Genomic DNA, 26,351 nt, shown 5'->3' with positions numbered 1-26,351 from the left:
GGTGGCAGGGCGGAGGTGGCCGTGCAGGGAGGTGACAGTACAGGGGGTGGCAGTGCAAGAGGTGGCAGGGGATGGCACTGTAGAGGTGGCAGTGCAGGGGGTGACAGGGAGGGGGTGGCAGTGCAGGGAGGTGGAAGTGCAGAGAAGTGGCAGGAGGTGACAGTGCAGGGGGTGGCAGTGCAGGGTTTGGCAGTGGAGGGAGGTGCAGGGGGTGGCAGTGCAAGAGGTGGCAGTGCAGGGAGATGGTGGCAGGGCGGAGGTGGCCGTGCAGGGAGGTGACAGTGCAGGGGGTGGCAGTGCAAGAGGTGGCAGGGGATGGCACTGTAGAGGTGGCAGTGCAGGGGGTGACAGGGAGGGGGTGGCAGTGCAGGGAGGTGGAAGTGCAGAGAAGTGGCAGGAGGTGACAGTGCAGGGGGTGGCAGTGCAGGGTTTGGCAGTGGAGGGAGGTGGCAGTGCAGGGGTTGGCAGTGGAGGGAGGTGGCAGGGAGGAGGTGGCAGTGCAGGAAGGTGGCAATGCAGAGGAGTGACAGGGATGTGGTAGTAGTGCAGGGAGCTGGCAGTGCAGGGGGTGGCAGTGCAGGGAGGAGGTGACAATGCCAGAGGTGTCAGTGCAGGAGGTGGCAATGCAGGTGGTGGCAACGCAGGGAGCTGGGAGTGCATGGAGGTTGCAGTGGATGGAGGTGGCAGGAGGTGACAGTGCAAGGGGTAGCAGTGCAGGAGTTGGCAGTGGAGGGAGGTGACAGTGCAGGGAGGGGGCAATCACAGAATCATAGAATTGCCCAGGCCAGAAGGGACCTCCAAAGGCCATCTAGTCCCACCCCCCCGCAGTCAGCAGGGACACCCCCAACTAGACCAGGTTGCCCAGGGCCTCGTTGAGCCTCACCTTGAATATCTCCAGGGATGGGGCCTCAACCACCTCCCTGGGCAACCTGTTCCAGTGCTCCACCACCCTCCCAGTGAAGAACCCCCTCCTGATCTCCAATCTAAATCTGTTCCCCTCCAGCTTGAAGGATTGCAGTGGATGGAGGTGGCAGTGCAAGGAGTGGCAGTGCAGGAGTTGGCAGTGGAGGGAGGTGACAGTGCAGGGAGGTGACAGGAGATGGCAGTGCAGGGAGGTGGCAATGCAGGGAGGAGGTGGCAGTGCAGGGGTGGCAGTGCAGGGGGTGACAGTGCAGGGGGTGGCAGTGCAGGGAGGAGGTGGCAGTGCAGGAGGTGGCAGTGCAGGGGGTGGCAGTGCAGGGGGTGGCAGTGCTTCCTTCTGGCCAGGAGGTGCCTCCCGAGCTCCACGCTGGCAGCCGTGCCCGGTGCCACTGCCATGTCCCCAGGGCCGCCGTTTGCTGCTCGCCCGGAGCAGAGGGAAGAGCTTTGCAGACGCATTCGTTTATCTTGGTGGCCTCCCAGACCTCCTGGCAGAGCAGCAGCAGCAGCAGGAGGAAAGGGCTGCCCTCCCTGGGCTCGTGGCCTCCGGCCAGCAGAGCCATTGCCACCCTTGCAGAGGGACCGGCAGCTTGGAAGGGCCACGTCTCACCAGGGAGGTGCTGGAGATGTGTGGGGGCATCATCCAGACACACACACTGCCTCCAGTTCTGGGGCACCAACAGCAGAAGGACATGGACCTGTTGGAGCAGGGCCATGGAGATGCTGGGAGGGCTGGAGCCCCTCTGCTGGGAGGGGAGGGCTGACAGAGTTGGGGGGTTCAGCCTGGAGAAGAGAAGGCTCCAGGAGACCTTGGAGCCCCTTCCAGTCCCTCAAGGGGCTCCAGAAAAGCTGGGGAGGGACTCTTGATGAGGGAGGGGAGCCCTAGGAGAAAGGGGAAGGGTTTGACACTGGAAGAGGGGAGATGGAGATGAGATGTGGGGAAGAACTTCTTTGCTGTGAGGATGGTGAGACCCTGGGCCATCACTGGCCCATCTCTGGCATCAGCTCTTACACTGCCCATTGCCAAATGGGTTCACCAGCAAATCCCCCATTCCTGGCCGGGCATCACCTCCTGGGCTTGTGTGGCTCTGATGGGCTCAGCCCAGTGCAGAACGATGGGGCAGTTTGGGGAAAGTCACCTCAAAGTGCCCTGCGTGTCCTGGGCTGGGGGCTCAGCCCAGCAGCTCCCCACAGCCCCACCGTGGCCTCAGACCATACTCCAGTGGGCTCAGACCAGCCTCTGGTCTTGCCCCTCTGTTCCTCCCGGGATAAAATGCTCTGGGGGTACCCAGGATACCCCATTCTGGTATCTGGTATCTGGCTCTGGGGGTTGTGCCCACACAGGGGGATACAGGAGAAGGTAAATGTTTTGCAGTCCAGAGTGTCCCTGACCACTGCCACACCAGTCCTGTCCCCTTGGCCACCTCTTCCTGTCCCCTTGGCCACCTCTCAGCTGCCTGGACCAGCTGGAGCTTGTCCCAGTCCCCCAGCTGGGATGGGAGTAGGAGGGAGCAAGTGGCCAAGGGACCTGTCACCAACATGCTCAACTCCTGCTGCTGCCTCCATGGCCTTGAAGAAGCCCACCCTGGCCTGCTCCACAGCTTGCTTTCTGCTGGGACCTCGCCTTTAACCAGCTCAGCAAAGACCTGCTGACACTGGAGCCCATGCAAGGGCAGCCATGCACAGCCATGTTGGGGACAGGGTGGCTGGGATGGGGGCTGCAAGTTCTCACCATCCCATCCTAGTTTGGCAGGTTGTCTTCTGGCACAGAAGAGCAGCTTGGCAGAGAGGGACCTGGGAGTCCTGGTAGACAACAAGTTGTCCATACGCCAGAAATGTGGTGGCCAAGGCCAATGTCTCCTGGGGGGGACATCAAGAAGAGCATGCCAGCAGGAGGAGGGAGGTCATCCTCCATCTTTGCTCTGCCCTGGGGAGGCCACAGCTGGAGAACTGGGACCAGTCCTGGGCCCCCCAGTTCCAGAAGGAAAGGGAACTGCTGGAGAAGGTACAGCAGAGGCTACAAAGATGATGAGGGGACCAGAACATCTCCGTTACTAGGAAAGGCTGAGGGACCTGGAGCTGTTCAGCTGGAGAAGAGCAGACTGAGGGGAGACCTCATGGATGCTGAGCAAGAGCTAAAGGGTGGGGGGCAAGAGGATGGGGGCCAGACTCTTCCCAGTGGTGCCTGGGGACAGGACAAGGGGCAACGGGCACAAACTGGGATGCAGAAAATAAGGAAAACTTTCCTGTGAGGGTGGCAGAGCCCTGGCAGAGGCTGCCCAGGGAGGTGGTGGAGTCTCCTTCTCTGGAGACATTCAAACCCCTCCTGGACACGTTCCTGTGGGACCTGCTCTGGGTGACCCTGGTCTGGCAGAGGTCAGACTGGGTGGTCTCCAGAGGTCCCTGCCCACCCCTGTGAGTCTGCGTGACCCCCAGCACCCCCCCCACAGCAGGGCCAGGTTGTGATGGATCATGGCTTTGATGGCATCGAGCTGAACACTCCCCAGGGACCAAGCCTGATCCTAGAGAAGGCCACGTGCCATTGTGCACCGTCCCCTTGCCACGGGCAGAGGTGTTGGAGTTTGTGGCCCCCGACACGAGACAGGAGCATCCCTTCAAGATGTCTCACACCTTCTGACTTATTTTCTTTCCTGGGATTTCAAACAAGTCAAAGTTAAAAGCAATTGAACTTCGGGGTTTTTTTTTTTCTTGTCTTTTTTCCTTTACATCAGGCTCCCTTCCTGGGAGTAGTCCAATTAGTGCTAACGAGCTGGATGGTAATTACAGCACGGGGTCACAGGAGGATTGATCGTTGGTGGCCAGGCTGGCGCGGCCCCCGGCCCCCTCCATCTTGCTGCCACGGGGCCAATTAGTGGGTTTGTGACTGATGACACTTTTACACCGTTTTTTTTTCCTCTTGCAGCAGTTTCTTTGCTGGAGCCGGGGCTGGTGGCACTGGGTGTGTGTGTGTGTGTGACCATCCCTGTGTCCCCTTGGTCATCACACTGCGGGGGCCATAGGACCCCAATCCCTCTTTCCAGACCCTTCTTAGAGGCTATAATTCCTTTCCAAAGCCCCCCCAAATTAACTCCCCCCACACTCTCTGCCCAGGGGCACTGGTGGCACTGGGACCCCTCTGTCCCCTTGGGGGGGGGTCTGTCCCCTCTGCAGAGGGAGGTGGGTTTGGGGAGCTTGTGCCTCACTTGCCCCTGGTGGCCTCTATGGCCAGGAAGGGACTCATGGGGGGCTCCGTGGGGACCCCCAAACCCCCTCCCACTGCTGGGGGGGGGGATGTGCTGCAGTCCCCATGCTTGGGGTGGCTTCATGCAACCCCCCTGGCACCATGGGGCAGCCACCTGCTAGGAAAACCAGCAGCCAAATCCAAACTTTTCAGAGATTCTGTAAAAATCAGAGCCACCCTCCATCCACCCCCTTCCCTCCCCACATGTCCCCAAACCCAACCCCAGACCTGGGACATTTTTAGGGGCTGAAAATGCCAAGGTCAAATGAGGCAAGTGTTCCGGTGGCACCTCCAGCACCCACCACCGGGAGTTTGGGGGGTGTTTCCAAAAGGGACCTTTTGTGCTGCCAACCCCGAGAAGGTTGGGAAATGGTGCAGAAGAGTGTTAATTTAAAATTAAAATATGCATTAATTTTGAGAGCAGCCTGGGGCATGGGCTGTGGTGGGACGGGATGGTGCAGGCAGGAGGTGAACGGTGGGAGCTGGGTAGAGGGGGGTCTCTGGTCCAAGTGGGGCCCCACAAGCCAGTGCTGGACTTGCGAAGGGCAGGATGTCCCAGCAACAAAAAGGAAATTTAAAAAAACAATAAAACTATAAAATAGATCACCTTGATCAAACCAGATTTTTATAAGAGAACTAAGACCTGGTTAAAGTCCTACCTCTCTAGTGAATGATATGCCTTTTTTAAAAAAAAAATTTACCCACATATCACCTCTTCAAACAAGTATATAATTGTATTTATAATTATTATGATGAAGACAAAACAAAAAGAAGCCCGAAGTGAAAAAGAATCCAAATGAAAGACCCAAAGCACGTTGCTCTGGGGCTGCTGTGGCAGAGGTTACTGGATGCACAAAAGCTTTTCCTCCTGAGGGGCTGGTGGTGTTGGAGGGGGAGGCATGGGGTGGGCTTTGAGTTTCCATCAAGAGGTGTCTTGGCCACGTCCAGACTCGTCCAGCCCTTTCATGAGGTCCTGCCAACACCTCCACAGCAGGGCCAGGGCTGGGCATCGCTGCCCAAACCCACCAGCCTCTGCAGGGTCCTGGGGGGCAGCACAAGGCTCTGTCCCCCCCCTCTGCCCACCTCTGAGCATCCCTGCCCCTGGAGACCTACAGCCCGGCACTCACGGGGTTAAACTGTTGTTTGCTTTGGACTCTTCACCCAAAGGAGAGATTAAAAATTAGCAAGTGAGCTATGGCTAATAGCTGGAAGTGTCCTGAGGCTAATTACTGAGCTGCATCCATCACTGGCTACTTTGCAGGTAAACAAGGGAAAGTGCCTCTTTCCTCGGGGCTCCTGTCACCAGTGATGGACCAACCTGGGGCCAGTGGAGATGCTCCGTGGCCAGGAGGAAGCCAAAAGTCATGTGGTGGCAGCAGCTCGGTGTCACTGGCAGAGCTCTGGTGACACGGACACCCCGAGCTCCCCACCATCGCAGCCATGATCGGAGGCTGTTTGCAGGGGGACCCTGTGGGGACCACCTTGCTGGTTCCTGGGGTCTGCCCACCAGTCCACGAAGGGGCTCCAGGAAAGTTGGAGAGGGACTCTTGATGAGGGAGAGGAGCCATAGGAGGAGGGGGAAGGGTTTGACCCTGAAAGAGGGGAGATGGAGATGAGATGTGGGGAAGGAAGAACTTGTTTGGTGTGAGGGTGGTGAGAGCCTGGCCCAGGTCGCCCCGAGAAGCTGTGGCTGCCCCATCCCTGGAGGGGTTCAAGGGCAGGTTGGAGGGGGCTTGGAGTAACCTGGTTTGTCCCAGGGCAGAGGGTGGGACTGGATGATCTTCAAGGTCCCTTCCCACCCAAACCATTCCATGATTCTATGGTTCGATGAAATGCTCTCCCCAAAACTCGCCAACTGCCAGGACCCCATGACTGGTTGGGACTTGCACCATCAGCAGTGTTCCATCACTGGTTTTATGGCTGCAGTGGGCAGAGAGCAGGTCCCTCACCCCACAAATCCCAGCCCTGCCCACAGCCAAGTCGGTGTGAATTTTCTCAGTGAAATCATGGGTTCTGGGGGTCACGTCCTCACCACTGCTGGAGGACACCCACTCTGCCAGGACCAACCTTTCCATGCTTCTACTTGAAAAGTACACAGAGGAGTGGCTGCTTCACCTGATGGGTGTGCTGGTGTCCAGAGAGACCTTGGTGGGCTGGAGAAATGGGCCAACAGGAACCTCATGAAGTTCAACAAGTGCCAAGTCCTTCCCCTGGGGAGGAACAAGCCCCGGCACCAGCACAGGCTGGGGCCACCCAGCTGGAAAGCAGCCGGACAGAGAAGGTCCTGGTGAACACCGAGTTGACCATGAGCAAAGACGGCCACAGGGCATCTTGGGCTGTATCAGGAGGATCATTGCCAGCAGGTTGAGGGAGACAACCCTTCCCCTCTGCTCAGCACTGGGGAGGCTCAGTCCGGTGCTGGGTTCTTGAGTATGAGAGACACGGGCATGCTGGAGAGAGTCCAGCCAAGGGTCATGAAGATGCTGCAGGGGCTGGAGCATCTCTGCCCTCTGCTCAGCACTGGGGAGGCTCAGTCCAGTGCTGGATTCTTGAGTATGAGAGACACAGGCATGCTGGAGAGAGTCTAGCCAAGGGTCATGAAAATGCTGCAGGGGCTGGAGCATCTCTTCTATGAGAAAAGGCTGAGAGAGCTGGGACTGCTCAGCCTGGAGCAGACATGGCTCAGGAGGATCTTATTCATGTGTTTGAGTATCCAAATGGAGGGTGCAAAGAGGCTGGAGCCAGGTTCTTTCCAGTGGTGTCCCATACCAGGGCTCTGGACCAACCTCATAGTATAGTTAGAAAGAGAGGAAACAGCCTCAAGTTGCCCCAGGGGAGGTTTAGGATGGAGACTGGGAACAATTTCTTCCTGGAAACGAGGAGACTGGGAACAATTTCTTCCTGGAAAGGATTGTCCAGCCTTGGCAGAGGCTGCCCAGGGCAGTGGTGGAGTCACCATCCCTGGAGGGTTTCAAAGAATGGAGTCACCATCCCTGGAGGGATTTCGAAGACGGGCAGTCATGGTGTTGAGGGACATGGCTTAGGGGTGGTTTGGGCTTTTTTTTGTTGGGTTTATGGTTGAATTCAGTGATCTGAAAGGTCTTTTCCAATCTAAATGATTCTATGATTCTATCATAAGATTTTTTTCCTTTGAGATATTTTGGTGGCCCAGATGGGTGCGGGCAGTGGGACACAGCCGGGCACAGGGGTACAGTTTGCCATCCCTCACACCCCTTGAGGCTTTCTGTGGGTGGGAGGGAGGTGTTGGGCTGAGAGCCCACCTGTGGCTTCTGTCACAATTCAGGTTTTTGAGATTTTAAATTTTTTATTTGTGGAAAAACCACGCCGTAGACGTTCAGAGAACAGGAAGCTGAGGCAGGAAAGATCACATTTAATTTTCAGTCCTTTGCTCTTTCAGGGTCCCCCCATCCAGAGCCACACGCTCGGCTCTGGCAGTGTTCAATGAAGGCAGAAGCATCTCTTAAGGAGTTGATGGGAGGAAGCACCTTGTACCACCTCATCACCGACAGCAGTGATGGTCCTGGGCAGTGAGAAACCCTCCATTTGCCCTTCTGACCAAGGAAGCGATGAGAAATATCTATGGAGGCTTTTTCATACAAGCTGGGGGCACTCTGAGCTCTGCCCTTTTCTGCGCAGCAAAATACTCCCAGTTTCAGTCTCACACTCAAACTGGGGGTTTGTCTGACCCCTGTCAATGCCCAGGGCCTGGGGAGGACTCCTGGCCCTTTCTCCTGCTCCCAGCAGGATCAGCGAGATGTTTGTCTAAGGTTCTCCAGTGGTGGATTGGCTCCTTTCCACACAACCTGTTCAAGTGCTAAACACCTAAACTTCTTGATAGGCCTATTTTTTTTTTTTTTAAAAGTCTAACTTAAATGTTTGTCATCAAGATACATATGCAAGTTGGCCAGCTGGGGCGTGTCAGTGGGACTCTGGTGGTTTATGTCACTTTTGAGAGAGGTTTGGGTGATGGATAAAGGAAGGGAGGAAGGAAGGAATGAAGCAAAGATGGATGGATGCATCACATTTTACAGGAAATATTTTCTTCTCTTGAGTAGACCACCCTCTCTCCAAAGTGGGTGATAAATCTGCATCCTCTCTATGCAGAATTATGAAGTAACTCTTCTTCCTGGAGCGATCTGTGATTATTCCTGGCACCTGTGACCACAGGTTATGCCAGGAACAGGAAACAGCTTTCGCTTTAGGTTTCTGAGTGGTTTTCTGAGGTCAGGGTGTGCAGCAACAGCTTCTACACAGGGCACCATCTCCATCCTGGTCTCCTCCTTCCCTGCTGATTCCTGCAGCGCTGATCCACAAAGAGGTGTGGGAGTGACGGCTGAGATTGCCTCAGGGAATGGCTTACTCTGGCCTTTAATTAGATAGTCTTTGTAGATTTTGGAGATGGAGATGGGCATGGAGATGGAGATGGCCGTGGGGATGGAGATGGGCATGGGAACAAGCGTGGAGATGAGGATGGGCACGGAGATGGGATGGGCATGAGGTTGCCAGGTTGCCCAGAGAAGCGGAGATGGAGATGGGCATGGAGATGGAGATGGGCGTGGGGATGGAGATGGGCATGGGGACAAGCGCGGAGATGAGGATGGGCATGGAGATGGGATGGGGATGAGGTTGCCAGGTTGCCCAGAGAAGCTGTGGATGTCCCATCCTTGGAGGGGTTCAAGACCAGGTTGGAGAGGGCTTGGAGCAACCTGCTCTGGACAGAGGTGTCCCTGCCCAGGGCAGGGGGGGTTGGAACTAGATGATCTTCAAGGTCCCTTCCAGCTCTAAGCATTCTATTTGGAACTAGATGATCTTCAAGGTTCCTTCCAGCTCTAAGCATTCTATGATTTATCATTAAAGCAGACTCCTCTCCCTGGAGAGCCTGGCAACCACGATGTTTCTCAGGCATGTGGGTCTGCCTCCTGATTAGAAGTGGAGAGGAGACAGCTTTTGCATGGATGAGTGAAGGAGATGCAGGGGAAGCCATTCCCATCCCTTGTGAACAAGGTAGGGGTCAGGGCATCCTTTCCTCCCCTCTACAGGGTACCTGAGGCACTGAGCACCACAGTATCATCTCTCTGGTGCTCGGTGGGTTGATGCCCTTTGGTGATTTATCATTAAAGCAGACTCCTCTCCCTGGAGAGCCTGGCAACCACGATGTTTCTCAGGCATGTGGGTCTGCCTCCTGATTAGAAGTGGAGAGGAGACAGCTTTTGCATGGATGAGTGAAGGAGATGCAGGGGAAGCCATTCCCATCCCTTGTGAACAAGGTAGGGGTCAGGGCATCCTTTCCTCCCCTCTACAGGGTACCTGAGGCACCAGGGGGGGTTGGAACTAGTCTCTGGTGCTCGGTGGGTTGATGCCCTTTGGTCTGTGGGGCACCTCAGCCATGTGCCACAGGGGCTGAAACGCTGCTAGTGATATCTGAGCTACCATGATGTAACATTTCCAAGTGATACCTTGGAAAACAGGAGTGCATTGACCAAAGGGACAGTTGCCCAGCACCCATCAGGACGGGCCCATCAGTTTCGTGTGAATAAGCTACTGCCATCTCAGCATTAAGCATCTGGTCTAGGTTCCCTTTTGAGTCATTGGAGAGAGATGGACTTTTATGGGGGATAGTTCATTGCACATGATTCAAGGATTGGAGCATCTCCCTGATGAGGAGAGACTGAGAGAGCTGGGACTCTTTAGTCTGGAGAAGAGAAGGCTGAGGGGAGACCTTATCAATGGTGACAAGTATCTCAAGGGAGGGTTGAAGGAGGAGGGAGCCAGACTCTTTTCAGTGGTTCCCAGTGAGAGGACGAGGGGCAACGGGCACAAGTTGGAACATAAGAGGTTCCACTCAAATATGAGGAGAAACTTCTTCACGGTGAGGGTAGCAGAACCCTGGAACAGGCTGCCCAGGGAGGTTGTGGAGTCCCCTTCCTTGGAGATTTTCAAGACCCACCTGGATGCTCCTGAGTAACATGCTCTGACAAGTTCTGGGTGGTCCTGCTTCAGCAGGGGGGTTGGACTAGATGATCTCTATGGTCCCTTCCAACTCTAAAATTCAGTGAAATTCAGTGAAATTGCACTTAACTTCATGTCTATTCTAAGACGGGATAAATTCTTTTCTGGTGGTGCCTCCCTCTCTCAGCATCTGACCTGTCTTCATCAGCTTGTGAGACACTGAGTCCTGCCAACTCAGTGGCCAAACCGCAGCAGTTTGAAGAGCCCTTCCTGGATCTGCTTCATCTTTACGCCGTAAATGATGGGGTTAAGCATGGGAGGGACCGTCAAATAGAAATCAGCCACCAGGACTTGGACGTGAGGTGCCAAGCCGAAAGAGAACATCTGCAGGTACATGGAAAGGAGGCCTCCTACGTAAAACAGCAGGATGATGGAAACATGGGACCCACAGGTCCTGAGGGCTTTAAGACGAGCCTCTTGGGATGTCAGCCTCATCACAGACCTGAGGATCATGACATAGGAGAAGGTGATGAAGACAGAGTCTGCCCCCACCAATAATGTTGCCACGATGAGACTGTAGAGATCACTGACAGATGGGTCGGCGCAGGCCAGCTCCACCACGGCCATGTGCTCACAGTAGGAATGAGGGATGACTCTGGTTTTGCAGTAGGGTAAGCTGGTGAGGAGGCACATTAGAGGTGTCATGACACCCGCTCCCCTGGCCAGAGACAGCAGTCCTATCTGGATGGTCCTTGAGCTTGTTAGGATGGTGTTGTATCTCAGGGGGTTGCAGATAGCTACATAACGGTCAAAGGACATTGCCAGGAGCACCCCTGACTCCACGGCAGTGAATGTGTGGATGAAGAACATCTGGATGAAGCAGGCCTCAAACCCAATCTCTCTTGAATCGAACCAGAACACACCCAGCATTTTGGGAACTACAGCAGTTGAGAAGGTGAGGTCAATGACAGCCAACATGCAAATGAAATAGTACATAGGCTCATGGAGGCTTTTGTCCAGCCTCACAGCGAGAAGGACCATGCTGTTTCCCAGCAAGGTCATGATGTATGTAAAGCAGAATGGGATGGAAAGCCACACGTGGAGAGCTTCCAGGCCAGGGATGCCCGTCAGGAGAAAAGGTGAAGCGTTGGTGATGGATCGGTTGGTGGTTGACATGGCACAGGTGGGCCAAGCCACATCTTTCTTCCCAAATTTAGTTCCCTGTAACAGTGACAGAAAGGTTGGGATTTTGCTGCCGTTAGTTTGATCATAAAACTGTTTACACTGCAATTCTCAAACATCACATGATTTTGTTCTGTTTATTTGGGGAAAATCTTTCAGAACCTGTTTTCTGTAGTCGGGCTTTTAAACCGATGCTGCGGTCAATGCTTTCCAGAGGACACATCACTGGACAGTCCTGGCTGCCCCTTTTCTGGCCTGGGGCCACCTTCCCTTCTGCTTCTCCTTCCAGTCCCTCTGATTTACCTCTAGCTTTTGCCATGTGTGTGTCTGTCCAAAGGCTGGCACCATGGTGTCCTGCCCTGCTGTGGCTTCCAGCCACTATTGCCACTATTGGTGGGCAGAAGTGGGGCACAATGACCCTGGGCTCTTTGGCCCTTGGCCAGCCTTCATGAGCAGTGCAATGGCCAGGCTTAAGGACTTGGAAGCAAGTCCTCCCTTCCCATGTCCTGCTCAGAGAGAGAACTGGCTGTATGGGTCCAGGTCACACCAGTTCCATCCCATGTAGCCCCTTCCAGTCCCTAAAGGAGCTCCAGGAAAGCTGGGGAGACTGAGATGAGATCTGGGGAAGAACTTTGCTGTGAGGGTGGTGAGAGCCTGGCCCAGGTTGGCCAGAGAAGCTGTGGCTGCCCCATCCCTGGAGGAGTTCAAGGGCAGGTTGGAGGGGACTTGGAGCAATCTGCTCTGGTGGGAGGAGTCCCCTGCCCAGATCAGGGGGGGTGGAACTCAATCATCTTTAAGGTCCCTTCCAACCTGAACCATTCTATGATTCTATGATCATGTTGTCACTTTGGGTCATGCAGAAGCTGCACCAAGATGTGCCCATGGTGAAACTGGGCTGAGAGAAATTGCAGCCAGAAAAATTATGTTCCAAACTGTCACCCAACACTAAGGGGACACGAGCATCATGGACAGCCTCTAGCTGCTACCTGTGGTCAAGGAAGGTAGAACCAACATGATACTACCCTTCCTCCACATTCATCAGTCCATGAGACTGAAGGACAAACTAATGTAGAATGCTGTCTTGTCACAAAGGGTAGAGTTGCACCCATTTTTTCCTCTCTGGAGCCCAATAACACAGGATTTGCTACAGGATCATTTCCCAGATGAAATTACACTAGTGCAGGCATGTGGGCATCCAGAGATGGAGAACCTCCATCCCTTGATTTTTCCCTCAAGTGCTCATCATCCTCATGGCTATAACCATGTGTTTTTCTTCCCATTTGACATTGTTTCCTCCCCCTGGCCACAGCATCCTCCTCCTCCACCTTCCTGAGTTTGGCCAGATAACCCTTTATGGCAGAGGACACCTTCATTGCATGAAGGTATGTACTGCCCACGACCAAGGAGTTGTTCTTGATAAACTCAAGACCTAGAGCACTGCAAGTTTCTCATCTCCACTCACATTTTCGACTGTCTTATTGAGAGGGTTTTTTTTTTTGCACATCTCCAAATTTCAACAACTTTTTTGAAAAAAAAAAGAACTTCTTCCATTTCCCTCTTATGCATCCTGGTGTTACGCTCTCAGTGTGGCATCAGCTGCTCTCCAGAGCCTCTGCTCTCCAGCACGCAGTGCTCCACCCCAAAAACCTGCCTGCCTCTCCTTCCCTGGTATTTATCTTACTTCAGGCAGTTCCTTTGAACGACCAGTCTCTTGAGACTGCTCTGCCTGACTTGCCTTTCCCCAGTGTTATTTGAGACCCAATTTGTGCTGATTTTGGGACAACTGATGAAAAGTCATGCAGAGTAACTTCTAGCCTAGAGCCAGCCGCCGTGGCATCCCTGCGGAGACACAAGCTTTTTGTGATGATGGTTCTGACAGCTTCATTTTGAGGTCTCCTAATCATCACCCAGCTCTTCATTTTGCCAATGCTTCATGGATGCTGTGCCCTGTCAGCTCCTCGCCTGAAATCAGGGTGGTGGGGACACATTTCTCTCAGATAACTCAATGTGCTGCACTCACACACACACACATTGATTAACTAAACCTGCCATCTCATCAGAAAATGAAATCAGGTTTGTTCGACAAGAGCTGTTTCCTGCAAAGCCCCGTTGATTGCCATAATTTAATTTGATTCCAATCCTTTAATTCTCTGTTGACCAAATCTCCTGTTAACTTCTCGGGCATTGACGTCAGGCCAAGCAATCTGCAGCTAATCACATCATCATACTTTCTCGCCGAAGTAATGGCCTGAGGAAGCGTCTGCAGTCACCGTGGCATGCCAGGACTCATAAAAGTTTGGCAGAACAGGCCAAAGACCTCCTTGGCCAACTTGGACATGCTTTTTCCCTTGTGCAAATTAGCCAGACCTGCTGCCGTATTTGTTTTCTGTCCTCAGCAGAAGCTATTTAACATCTCAATGGCTGGAGAGCAGCCCTGAGCAGAAGGATTTGGGGATATTGGGGGGTGAGAAGCTCAACATGAGCCAGCAAAGGGCTCTGGCAGCCCAGAAAGCCCCCCCACATGCTGCTGCCCCCCAGCAGTGTGTCCAGCAGGGCAAGGGGGAGGATTCTATTGGTGGGCAGAAGTGGGGCACAATGACCCTGGGCTCTTTGGCCCTTGGCCAGCCTTCATGAGCAGTGCAATGGCCAGGCTTAAGGACTTGGAAGCAAGTCCTCCCTTCCCATGTCCTGCTCAGAGAGAGAACTGGCTGTATGGGTCCAGGTCACACCAGTTCCATCCCATGTAGCCCCTTCCAGTCCCTAAAGGAGCTCCAGGAAAGCTGGGGAGACTGAGATGAGATCTGGGGAAGAACTTTGCTGTGAGGGTGGTGAGAGCCTGGCCCAGGTTGGCCAGAGAAGCTGTGGCTGCCCCATCCCTGGAGGAGTTCAAGGGCAGGTTGGAGGGGACTTGGAGCAATCTGCTCTGGTGGGAGGAGTCCCCTGCCCAGATCAGGGGGGGTGGAACTCAATCATCTTTAAGGTCCCTTCCAACCTGAACCATTCTATGATTCCATGATCATGTTGTCACTTTGGGTCATGCAGAAGCTGCACCAAGATGTGCCCATGGTGAAACTGGGCTGAGAGAAATTGCAGCCAGAAAAATTATGTTCCAAACTGTCACCCAACACTAAGGGGACACGAGCATCATGGACAGCCTCTAGCTGCTACCTGTGGTCAAGGAAGGTAGAACCAACATGATACTACCCTTCCTCCACATTCATCAGTCCATGAGACTGAAGGACAAACTAATGTAGAATGCTGTCTTGTCACAAAGGGTAGAGTTGCACCCATTTTTTCCTCTCTGGAGCCCAATAACACAGGATTTGCTACAGGATCATTTCCCAGATGAAATTACACTAGTGCAGGCATGTGGGCATCCAGAGATGGAGAACCTCCATCCCTTGATTTTTCCCTCAAGTGCTCATCATCCTCATGGCTATAACCATGTGTTTTTCTTCCCATTTGACATTGTTTCCTCCCCCTGGCCACAGCATCCTCCTCCTCCACCTTCCTGAGTTTGGCCAGATAACCCTTTATGGCAGAGGACACCTTCATTGCATGAAGGTATGTACTGCCCACGACCAAGGAGTTGTTCTTGATAAACTCAAGACCTAGAGCACTGCAAGTTTCTCATCTCCACTCACATTTTCGACTGTCTTATTGAGAGGGTTTTTTTTTTTGCACATCTCCAAATTTCAACAACTTTTTTGAAAAAAAAAAGAACTTCTTCCATTTCCCTCTTATGCATCCTGGTGTTACGCTCTCAGTGTGGCATCACTGCTCTCCAGAGCCTCTGTTCTCCAGCACACAGTGCTCCACCCCAAAAACCTGCCTGCCTCTCTTTCCCTGGTATTTATCTTATTTCAGGCAGTTCCTTTGAACGACCAGTCTCTTGAGACTGCTCTGCCTGACTTGCCTTTCCCCGGTGTTATTTGAGACCCAATTTGTGCTGATTTTGGGACAACTGATGAAAAGTCATGCAGAGTAACTTCTAGCCTAGAGCCAGCCGCCGTGGCATCCCTGCGGAGACACAAGCTTTTTGTGATGATGGTTCTGACAGCTTCATTTTGAGGTCTCCTAATCATCACCCAGCTCTTCATTTTGCCAATGCTTCATGGATGCTGTGCCCTGTCAGCTCCTCGCCTGAAATCAGGGTGGTGGGGACACATTTCTCTCAGATAACTCAATGTGCTGCACTCACACACACACACATTGATTAACTAAACCTGCCATCTCATCAGAAAATGAAATCAGGTTTGTTCGACAAGAGCTGTTTCCTGCAAAGCCCCGTTGATTGCCATAATTTAATTTGATTCCAATCCTTTAATTCTCTGTTGACCAAATCTCCTGTTAACTTCTCGGGCATTGACGTCAGGCCAAGCAATCTGCAGCTAATCACATCATCATACTTTCTCGCCGAAGTAATGGCCCGAGGAAGCGTCTGCAGTCACCGTGGCATGCCAGGACTCATAAAAGTTTGGCAGAACAGGCCAAAGACCTCCTTGGCCAACTTGGACATGCTTTTTCCCTTGTGCAAATTAGCCAGACCTGCTGCCGTATTTGTTTTCTGTCCTCAGCAGAAGCTATTTAACATCTCAATGGCTGGAGAGCAGCCCTGAGCAGAAGGATTTGGGGATATTGGGGGGTGAGAAGCTCAACATGAGCCAGCAAAGGGCTCTGGCAGCCCAGAAAGCCCCCCCACATGCTGCTGCCCCCCAGCAGTGTGTCCAGCAGGGCAAGGGGGAGGATTCTCCTCCTCCAAGCCCCCTCCAACCTGGCCTTGAACCCCTCCAGGGATGGGGCAGCCACAGCTTCTCCAGGCAACCTGGGCCAGGCTCTCACCACCCTCACACCAAAGAAGTTCTTCCCCACATCTCATCTCCATCTCCCCTCTTTCAGGGTCAAACCCTTCCCCCTCCTCCTAGGGCTCCCCTCCCTCATCAAGAGTCCCTCCTCATCCCTCCTGAAACAAGGATATTTCGGGAGGCCGGGGGGGCACAAAGGCAAGTGTTGCCTGTCCTGGTCGCCAACATGGGGTTTCGGGCACCCTTTCACATCAAAGGCAAAGTTCCAACATATAATCCAGCCTTTTTCACCAAATTCTTCCTGTTGGTGAGAAGCCCCCACCTTGTGTGCCCATGGCTTTCTATTCAGACACCTGCTGTTGTCTGCAATGGACTAAGAACACCATTTGTAGTTGAAAATTTAGGGATTTTTTACAGGAAAATATATATTTAGCTAATTATTGATTGATATATACGAACAGAAACAAACCAACTCTTTTGCAGCAATTTCTGGTTTTGGTTAAAAGCTTTGGCATTTATTTGTTTGCTTTTTTAATCTCAAGTCCTACTTTTACTTTAAAAATAGGCAAAAAAAACCCAACCCAGAATTCTGCATTTTCTTTTAATAAGAAAGTTTAAGATTTTGAAAAAGTACTTTTATAAAATAGAATTTTGCAGCAGTTAGTTACCTTTTTTTCCCTGACTGACTGACATTGTGAACGCACACAGGCTGGATGCTGAGGTCCCACCAGCCTCCCATCCTCTGGCACTGGGGGCTGCCTGCTGTGCCCAGACTCGTGCTGGTCCCCTCATAGAGTCACCCACCTTGGTCTCCGCTCACAGGCAGATGCCACCCTCGGGGGACACTCGTGATGAGGAAGAAACATCTCCTGTGCACGAGGGCAGGGCTGTGCATAAATCACCCCTGTCAATGCCGATGGGAGTCTCCTGGATGGAGGTTCCCAAGAGCACGAGTCCTCTCCAGGCGTCTTCTAACAACCCCACGCGAGGGGCTGGATGGTAACAGCATCAGTCCCAGGTTAATTCACAGAATCACAGAATGATCTGGGGTTGGAAGGGACCTCTGGAGACCCCCCAGTCCAATTCCCTGCCAGATCAGGGTCACCCAGAGCAGGTTGCACAGGAACGTGTCCAGGTGGGTTTGAATGTCTCCAGAGAAGGAGACTCCACCACCTCTCTGAGCAGCCTCTTCCAGGGCTCTGCCACCCCCACAGGAAAGAAGTTCCTCCTCATGTTCAGATGGAATTTCCTGTGTTCTAGTTTGTGCCCATTGCCCCTTGTCCTGACCCCGGGCACCACTGAGAAGAGTCTGGCCCCATCCTCTTGCCCCCCACCCTTTAGTGCTTGCTCAGCATCCATGAGGTCCCCCCTCAGTCAGCTCTTCTCCAGCTGAACAACCACACATCCCTCAGCCTTTCCTCAGCAGAGAGATGCTCCAGGTCCCTCATCATCTTTGTAGCCCTCTGCTGTACCTTCTCCAGCAGTTCCCAGTGAGCCTCCAGTACCCCTTCAACATAATGCCTGCAGAGCCTCTACTTATCCCAGGATAGAGCTGGATTTCCATCTGCTGATGCTAAGCTGTAGACCCTCAGAATGGCTCCCTTGTGCCTGGAGCTTCCAGATATAAACTGGGGAACCTGATCTGTCTGGATCCTTCCCAGATCAATCCCAGATTCCAGAACAGGAGTGCTCTTGCACCTGGGGAAGTCTCAGCATGGCCGGGTGCTGCAACCCCCAGACAGAACCTGTGAATCTGTGGTTGACACACAGGAAGGCTGTGCCACCATACATTGAGAGCTGGACAGGCTGGAGAGTTGGGAGGAGAGGAACCTTATGAACTTCAACAAGGGCAAGTGTAGGGTCCTGCACCTGGGGAGAAATAACACCCTGCACCAGTATAGGTTTGGGGGGGACCTGCTGGAAAGCACCTCTGAGGAGAAAGACCTAGGAGACCAGGCGAGCACCTCTGAGGAGAAAGACCTAGGAGACGGGGTGGACAACAGGATGATCATGAGTCAACAATGTGCCTTTGTGCCAAGTAGGCCAATGGCATCCTGGGGGGCATCAGGAGAAGTGTGACCAGCAGGTTGAGAGAAGTTATCCTGCTCCGCTACTCTACCCTGGGGAGGACACACTCAGGAGAAGTGTGACCAGCAGGTCGAGAGAAGTTATCCTGCTCCTCTACTCTACCCTGGGGAGGCCACAGCTGGAGCACTGGCACCAGTTCTGGGCTCCCCAGTTCCAGAAGGACAGGGAACTGCTGGAGAGGGATCAGCAGAGGGCTACAAAGATGGTTAGGAGCCTGGAGCATCTCTCCTATGAGAAGAGGCTTAGGGACTTGAGTCTTTTTAGTCTGGAGAAGAGAAGGCTGAGGGGGGATCTGATCAACACCTATAAATATTTCAAGGGTGGGTGTCAGGAGGATGGGGCCAGGCTTTTTTCAGTGGTGCCCAGTGACAGGAAAAAAGGAAAATGGCACAAACTAGAACACAAGAAGTTCCACCTAAACATGAGGAGGAACTTCTTTCCTGTGCGGGTGGCAGAGCCCTGGCAGAGGCTGCCCAGAGAGGTGGTGGAGTGTCCTTCTCTGGAGGTATTCAAATCCCCCCTGGACACATTCCTGTGGGACCTGCTCTGTGTGGGACCTGCTTTGGCAGGGGGGCTGTACTGGGGGGGTTTCCAGAGGTCCCTTCCAACCCCCTATGATTCTGTGCTTCTCTAATCCTGGTTGGACATGACTCAGAGAGGGCTCAGAAAAGTCTGGGGTGCAAGTGGTCTGCTGGCAGCAAGAATTAGCTGGGCCTCAGGACACTCAGAACTACTGCATGCTGTCCTTCAGGCCTCCAAGACATGGTAGATTTAGCCCTTCGTGGACCTGTGGTCATGGCAACAAGAAGACACAGGACTGGCAAGTATCCCCAAGCAGAGTCAGTGTTTATTTCCACCACTACAAGGTGTGGGCACCTAGACACAGTGATAAACATCATCATGCATCTCCCCACTTTGGTTTCCTCACTCAGCTGAGTGAACTGTAGCAGAGTCAGTGTTTATTTCCACCACTACAAAGTGTGGGCACCTAGACACAGTGATAAACACCATCGTGCATCTCCCCACATTGGTTCCTCACTCCGCTGGGTGAACTGTCGGATGGACAGAAAGCTTTGAGGAGCCCAATTTTGAAGATGTTTGGTTTCCATCACCGCCCAGAAGACTGGAAAATCTGGTCTGTGCTCAGTGAGGTCAGCCTTTTGTGCAAGAGAGGCCCGGAGAGGAGATCCTCTGTGGCTTAAGCACCTGCAGTATGTGACAATCCCCTATGGCCACCCCTGATGGTCCAGAAGGCCTCCAAGACATGGTAGATTTAGCCCTTCGTGGACCTGTGGTCATGGCAACAAGAAGACACAGGATTGGCAAGTATCCCCAAGCAGAGTCAGTGTTTATTTCCACCACTACAAGGTGTGGGCACCTAGACACAGTGATAAACATCATCATGCATCTCCCCACTTTGGTTTCCTCACTCAGCTGAGTGAACTGTAGGATGGACAGAAAGCTTTGAGGAGCCCAATTTTGAAGATGTTTGGTTTCCATCACCGCCCAGAAGACTGGAAAATCTGGTCTGTGCTCAGTGAGGTCAGCCTTTTTTGCAAGAGAGGCACAGAGAGGAGATCCTCTGTAGCTTACACACCTGCAGTATGTGACAATCTCCTATGGCCACCCCTGATGGTCCAGCAAGGACTAAAGGAGACAACACAGAAGAAATTTTCCCCATTTGGAAAAGAATCTGTGTTATTTACACAATTATACCCAGAGCCCTGAAATGCTGCTTTAAGTTATCACAGGGATGTTCATGGCATCGGGAGCATCTCAAGACTCAAAGGTGGTTGCTTACTTCTCTGTGCCAGCTGGAAAGAAGGAGGAAAAACAGGACTCTGGTATTCGCTCATGATCCCAGTCCCAAATAACTCTGATCACAGAGCAGGATCTCGTGTGGTCATTTAAGCCAACAAGTCCTCCCCGCTCCTCTCATTGCTTCTGCTCACCCTGTGCATCCAACGGGAGTGGAATTCCTGCTGTCTTTGCGCAGATGAATGCACCTGGAAAACCACTGACTACTGGTGTCAGGCATGAACCTTCCCAGAAAACAGCAATTTGAGCACTGCCTGACGGATCTGCGTGGTCCTCATGCTGTAAACGATGGGGTTCAGCATGGTGGGGAGGGTCAAGTAGAGATCAGCCAACAGAACCTGTGCGTGGACAGATATGCCGCTGCCAAACTGCTGGGCGTAGATGGAGACAATCCCAGGGACGTAGTACAGCAGCAGCACACAGAGGTGGCACCCACAGGTGCTGAAGGCCTTCCAGCAGGATTTCTTCCCCAGGACAGTTTTGAGGATCATCCCGTAGGACACAGCAATGAAAGCAATGTCCATCCCTACTATGAGAGAGGACCCAGCCACACTGTAGAGCCCGCTGGGCCTGGGGTCCGCGCAGGCCAGCTTCACCAGGGCCATGTGCTCACAGTAAGAATGGAGGACCACACGGGACCGGCAATAGGGGAGGCTGGTCACCATCCCTGTCAAGGGGACCATGAAGAGGAGAGCTCTCACCACAATGGCCAGGCCTATCTGGGCAATTGTTTGGCGGTTCAAGATGGCCTGGTACCTGAGGGGGTGGCAAATTGCAACGTAGCGGTCAACAGCCATGGCCAGGAGCACTCCCGACTCCATGGATGTTGTAGAGTGAACGAGGAACATCTGAACAAAACAGGCCATGTAACCAATCTCCGCAGACTTCAGCCAGAATATGCTCAGCATCTTGGGGACGATGGATGTCACCATCACCACATCGATGATGGCCAGCATGGCCAGGAAGCAGTGGATGGGGTCCCGTAGGGAGTTGTCCAGCCCGATGACAAGCAGAACTACACCATTTCCTACCAAGGTGATGATGTAACATGAGCAGAAAAGGATGCCCAAGCCGACAGGGAAAGCTCCTGGGCTGGGGACACCCACAAGGATGAAAGAGGAGGAGCTGCTGTTGGGGTGGTGGAAGGGTTCAGAAGCCATGCAGGAGAATCTTGCTTTTGTGCTTAAAGAGAGAAGCCCAGTTTTGAGCCCTGGGATGTCTAGAATGAAGCGGGATTAGGTGGGGACTCTTTATCAGGGCAAGAGCCAAATCAGGAACCCACATTGTTATTACAATGTGTGAGACGGGAGCGCGACAGCGTAACGTGGCCAGGTAGGGGGAACGGATCAGAATAATTGAATAAATGAATAAATGGGGATGAATTAATAAATGAATAAATTAATAAATGGGGAACTTATGACTTGAAAGTTCCTATAAGGACAAGAAGTTCATGTTTCAGGTCGTGCCACCGGGGATAATCAAAGGACTTTTACAGCCCGTTGCTTGCGAAAGGCTTATTTCTTCGTTGGTTGCTCACCACTGCTCAGCTGTCTTGAAGTGAGCTGCAAGAGAAGAGTGTCAGCATCCAGCTTCCCTCAGACAGCTTTTCTGCCTGAGCAGCCCTGGCTTCCTTGCAATGGGAAGTTCCTCCAGACCTGTGGGGCAAAAAGTGGCCTCAGAAAGTGCTCTGGGACATTAGGCATCATCAGGAAAATACCATTTGCTGCTCCTTCTTCATTCTGTCACTTATCTGTGAGAAAAGCCAGCAAAACTAGGTGGTAGTCGAAGGAAAATAATAATTTCTGAGGTTTTATTCTGATGGGAGAAGCTTGAAGGTAACACAGAAGATCCAGAGAACAATCCTGGAGAGACAAGAGGAAGAGTCTGAGTACGATGGGTAGAATCTGCACATCGATTTGTGCCCAAACTGCTTCTGCTGCTTCTCCCCACGCAGTGGCAAAGACCGAGCAGGTGATGACCACAGCAGATCCCTGCCTGGTAAAATAAATTGCCTGGGTGATCGTCCACCAGTAGCTCTTTAGCAAACAGAGAGCTGTGGGGTGGCTGGTGACAACATGGAGCCAAATTCCCCTGTCTACAGTCCTGCTACAGGACCACTCAGGCCAAAATTTAACATTAGACATGGTCAGTGGGGCAGCAGGGAGAAGCAGAAGCTGGACAAGTTCAGAACAGAAATAAAAAAGATGTCAGGAGACACTAAGGAAACAGAGCACTTGAAGTTTTAAAGTGGAGAACTATGGCTTGGTCCCAGGTTTGGGGTTCCTGCAGGAGCTGCTGGCTGAAAAGACTGGTCAGGACAGAAGCGCTTCCCTTCTGGCCTAAAGGTCTGTCAATCAGGACATTTTAGAGTCTGTAAGAAGATCAAAATTGTTTTTTTTAATTACTGCACTGCACTGACCCTGTGCACCCTCATACCCAGCAGATGCAGGAGTTGGGTGGGACTCCAGATTCGAGCAGTGAGGTTAACCCATGGCTGCTTCCACCGACCCACACTCCTGAATGGACCCACATACTGCCCGTGACACTGACCAGCCTTTCAGACCATCCCCTGCTGCAAAACAAGGGTGTGCACCCTGGGATGGTGCAAGCCCAGCAGATCTCAGGGTCTATGTGACGGTCTCAGACTCAGGGCATGGTTCAGCTGCCTGAACACGGGCGCCAAGAAACATCTGAAACCCCCAAGTGTGTCCTACTTGGCCTCTACTTTCCTCACACCCAGCAGGGTGCAGGTCCTTGCAAACCCTGGGTGATGATCTAGTGGGAGGTGTTTCTGCCCAGGGCTGGGGGGTTGGAACTTGATGATCTTCAAGGTTCCTTCCAACTCTAACCATTCTATGATTTTATGGTCCACCTCTCTGACATGGATGCCTTGGGTTCCTGGAGGCATCTCAAGTGGCTGTAGACATCCAAGAGGAGAAAGATCTAGGAGAGCAGGTGGACAACAGGGTGATCATGAGCCAACAATGTGCCTTTGTGCCAAGTAGGCACAAAGGGTCTGAGACCCTACTGCAGTCAGAGAAGAGTTGGGCCATGGACCTCACATAGTAACTGACACCCTAAATACATGCCCTGGGTGGGCTGGGTTGCCCTCCAGGATCTACTGGCCATAGGGGCTGGATCTCCACTGGCTGTACTTGGTGCTTAGACACCAAGCACTGAAGCATGTGTGGACAACGATCTCCAGGCACTTACGTGTGTCTGCATCCAGAGCCATGTCCCCAGGTGTCTACATCCAAGGCAAGAGCCTATTTGCTTCCAGAAGGTCTCTCCTGCAGCCAGTGCCTGGCACAATATTATCATCAGTATCACAGCAGCACTGAAGAACCCTGATCATGGGGGCTTCTTGGCCTTGGAGGTGGGAAAACATAGCACAGATGAGCTTTGCAGCCTAAGCAAAGGCTTCTCATCCTGGTCCACCGAGAAGCATGAGCACAGGCAGCTGTCTCACCTGGAGGGCTGCAGCAGAACATCTCTGTGTATCCCTATGGGCAGCAAAGCTGGGGTATTAATCCACCCCCTGGAAATCCCCAAAGGGACAGCAGATGGAGGAGGCAGAGATGGGGATGTCTGTTCTGCGAGGAGATGGAAATTTTCAAGACTGCCCCAGCTTCTTTCATTAGCTCTTCCTCACAGTGTCATATACCGTTGAGGTCTCAGGGTTATAGCAGTCTCCAGAGCCTGCCGGGTGCCCACGAGACCAGTGCACACAATGTAAACCAAGAAGTCCATCTGAAGTGGAGAAAAATCCTTCTGGTTTTGCCAGAGGAGAGCAAGATGGTTTTGAAACTCTGGGTTCCCACTCTCCTCTCCACTCAGAACTGCCACAGAAAATTTTATGTATCCCTGAAAGGAGTTTTGTGCAAGAATACATGCAGGGAGGAGGGACCTTGCAGCAGGTCCTGAGCCTCGGCTGACCATGCAGTAGGCAGCTGAGGAACAATGCCTACTGGTCACGCATAAGGAAACCAAACGTGATGGCAAGCTCCAGCAGGTGTAAGCCCTGCCTTTAAGGATCATTAGCAGAATGCCAGCTCATTAGGGATTAAAACCCTAGTTTTCCCTATTTTTTCATCTTACTTGTAGCCAGCAAGGTCTGGGTGACCCTGCTCTGGCAGGGGCTTGGACTCGGTGGTCTCCAGAGGTCCCTGCCAACCCCAGATCATTCTGTGATTCTGTGATTTTCCAAAGAGGTCCCTGCCAACCCCAGATCATTCTGTAATTCTGTGATTTTCCAAAAAAAGACTCTGGGACAAGGGCAGATGAGAAGCTCTGTGTGAGCAGAAGCGCAGAACAAGAGGAACGTTGTTTCAAAGTGAAGCTCATCCTTTATTATTCTGTCATCCATATAACGTTGTCCTACCTGGTATAAGGCAAACAGGTACTTATTTTATTGAAGTGACTGGTCTCTCTCAGGGACATACAAGCACACCACTGATAGGAGAAGAGGGACTGCCCCAGAGAGCTTCCATCCCAGCTCTGCCCCACTGAGACCCTCTTCTGACTTGCCCTGTCTCTTTCGTCTCTACTGTCAATGCTTCCTGCCCCTCTAAAATCTTGGTGAACTGCCCAGGATTTGTTCAGCATAAGGGTATGAAAGTAGAGTCATAGAATCATGGACTGGTTTGGGTTGGAAGTGACCTTAAAGATCGTCTTTTGCTCATCCCCTGCCCTGGGCAGGGACACCTTCCACCAGACCAGGTTGCTCCAAGCCTCGTCCAACCTGGCCTTGAACCTCTCCAGGGGTGGGGCAGCCACAGCTTCTCTGGGCAACCTGTTCTAACCTGTTCCACCTCCAACGTGTGAGATGAGAGAGGAGATGAAGACACGGTCGTTTGTGATGTGCAGGGAATGTCATTCCTAGAGATGTCATTAGAAAGGGGAGGATTTCCTAAAGCAGGGATTTTGTTCTACAGATGCATTCCCTGCCCTAAGAGCACTTTCTTCACAGCCCCTGTGTCCTGTCTCCAACCCAGCACTTTCCCAGAGGAATATGAATGTATGCTCAGGGTGGGAGATGAAGATGTGGCCTTGAACCCATCATCTGTTCCCATGTGAGCTGTCTTGTCCCATGAACTCTAATCCAACCATCCAGCTGCCCTGGAGAGCATGGGAACATGTCTGGGATTGCTTGACCTCATAATGGCCATAATGGCCTTCCAGTCGCTAAACGGGGCCTACAGGAGAGATGGGGAGGGACTCCTAATGAGGGAGGGGAGCCCTAGGAGGAAAATCTTGGTGAACTGCCCAGGATTTGTTCAGCATAAGGGTATGAAAGTAGAGTCATAGAATCATGGACTGGTTTGGGTTGGAAGTGACCTTAAAGATCGTCTTTTGCTTAGACTGGTTTGGGTTGGAAGTGACCTTAAAAATAATCTTGTGCCCATCCCCTGCCCTGGGCAGGGACAACTTCCACCAGAGCAGGTTGCTCCAAGCCCCATCCAACCTGGCCTTGAACCCCTCCAGGGATGGGGCAGCCAGAACTTCTCTGGGCAATGTGTTCTAACCTGTTCCACCTCCAACGTGTGAGATGAGAGAGGAGATGAAGACACGGTCGTTTGTGATGTGCAGGGAATGTCATTCCTAGAGATGTCTTTAGAAAGGGGAAGATTTCCTAAAGCAGGGATTTTGTTCTACAGATGCATTCCCTGCCCTAAGAGCACTTCCTTCACAGCCCCTGTGTCCTGCTCCAACCCAGCACTTTCCCAGAGGAATATGAATGTATGCTCAGGGTGGGAGATAAAGATGTGGCCTCAAACCCGTCATCTGTTCCCATGTGAGCTGTCTTGTCCCATGAACTCTAATCCAACCATCCAGCTACCCTGGAGAGCATGGGAACATGTCTGGGATTGCTTGACCTCATAATGGCCATAATGGCCTTCCAGTCGCTGGAGAGCATGGGAACATGTCTGGGATTGCCATAATGTCCTTCCAGTCCCTAAAGGGGGCCTACAGGAGAGATGGGGAGGGACTGCTGATGAGGGAGGTGAGCCATAGGAGGAGGGGGAAGGGTTTGACATGGAAAGAGGGGGGGATGGAGATGAGATGTGGGGAAGAACTTGTTTGGTGTGAGGGTGGTGAGAACCTGGCTCAGGTTGTGTGGAGAAGCTGTGGCTGCCCCATCCCTGGAGGGGTTCAAGGGCAGGTTGGAGGGGGCTTGAAGCAACCTGGGCTGGTGGGAGGTGTCCCTGCCCAGGGCAGGGGGTGACACTGGATGGTCTTTAAGGTCCCTTCCAACCCAAACCAGTCTATGATTCTAAGAAGTCATCAAGCAGATGGCAACTGGATGCTACCAAACTGATGCTCTGCAG

The 26,351-nt window shown here is 52.7% G+C and overlaps 2 protein-coding genes across 2 annotated transcripts; both read right to left on the bottom strand.

Annotated features, from left to right (window-relative positions):
• Positions 1 to 2,367: 2,367 nt before the first annotated feature.
• On the bottom strand, positions 2,368 to 11,305 carry LOC106894962 (olfactory receptor 52K2-like). The gene is made up of 2 exons (XM_014954017.1): positions 10,377 to 11,305; positions 2,368 to 2,542 (listed from the first exon to the last, which is right to left on the bottom strand). Exons 1-2 carry the CDS (start codon positions 11,303 to 11,305, stop codon positions 2,368 to 2,370), a joined length of 1,104 nt encoding a protein of 367 aa, XP_014809503.1.
• Positions 11,306 to 20,234: 8,929 nt separating this feature from the next.
• LOC106894961 (olfactory receptor 52I2-like) lies at positions 20,235 to 21,182 on the bottom strand. Its single transcript, XM_014954016.1, has one exon. It carries the CDS (start codon positions 21,180 to 21,182, stop codon positions 20,235 to 20,237), a length of 948 nt encoding a protein of 315 aa, XP_014809502.1.
• Positions 21,183 to 26,351: the final 5,169 nt, after the last annotated feature.

This window comes from Calidris pugnax, unplaced genomic scaffold (assembly GCF_001431845.1).
Source record: "Calidris pugnax isolate Ruff unplaced genomic scaffold, ASM143184v1 scaffold234, whole genome shotgun sequence".
In the NCBI taxonomy this organism is placed as follows: Eukaryota; Metazoa; Chordata; class Aves; order Charadriiformes; family Scolopacidae; genus Calidris; species Calidris pugnax.
Note: the sequence above shows the minus strand (reverse complement) of the source record. Positions and strands in the feature narration are given on the sequence as shown.

Coding starts and splice junctions, on each gene's coding strand:
- LOC106894962 (XM_014954017.1), bottom strand. CDS start 11,305: ATGTCAACCACCAACCGATCCATCACCAACGCTTCACCTTTTCTCCTG. Junction 2,543..10,376: donor GGGCTCTTCAAACTGCTGCG/GTTTGGCCACTG, acceptor AGCTGGTTAAAG/GCGAGGTCCCAGCAGAAAGC.
- LOC106894961 (XM_014954016.1), bottom strand. CDS start 21,182: ATGGCTTCTGAACCCTTCCACCACCCCAACAGCAGCTCCTCCTCTTTC.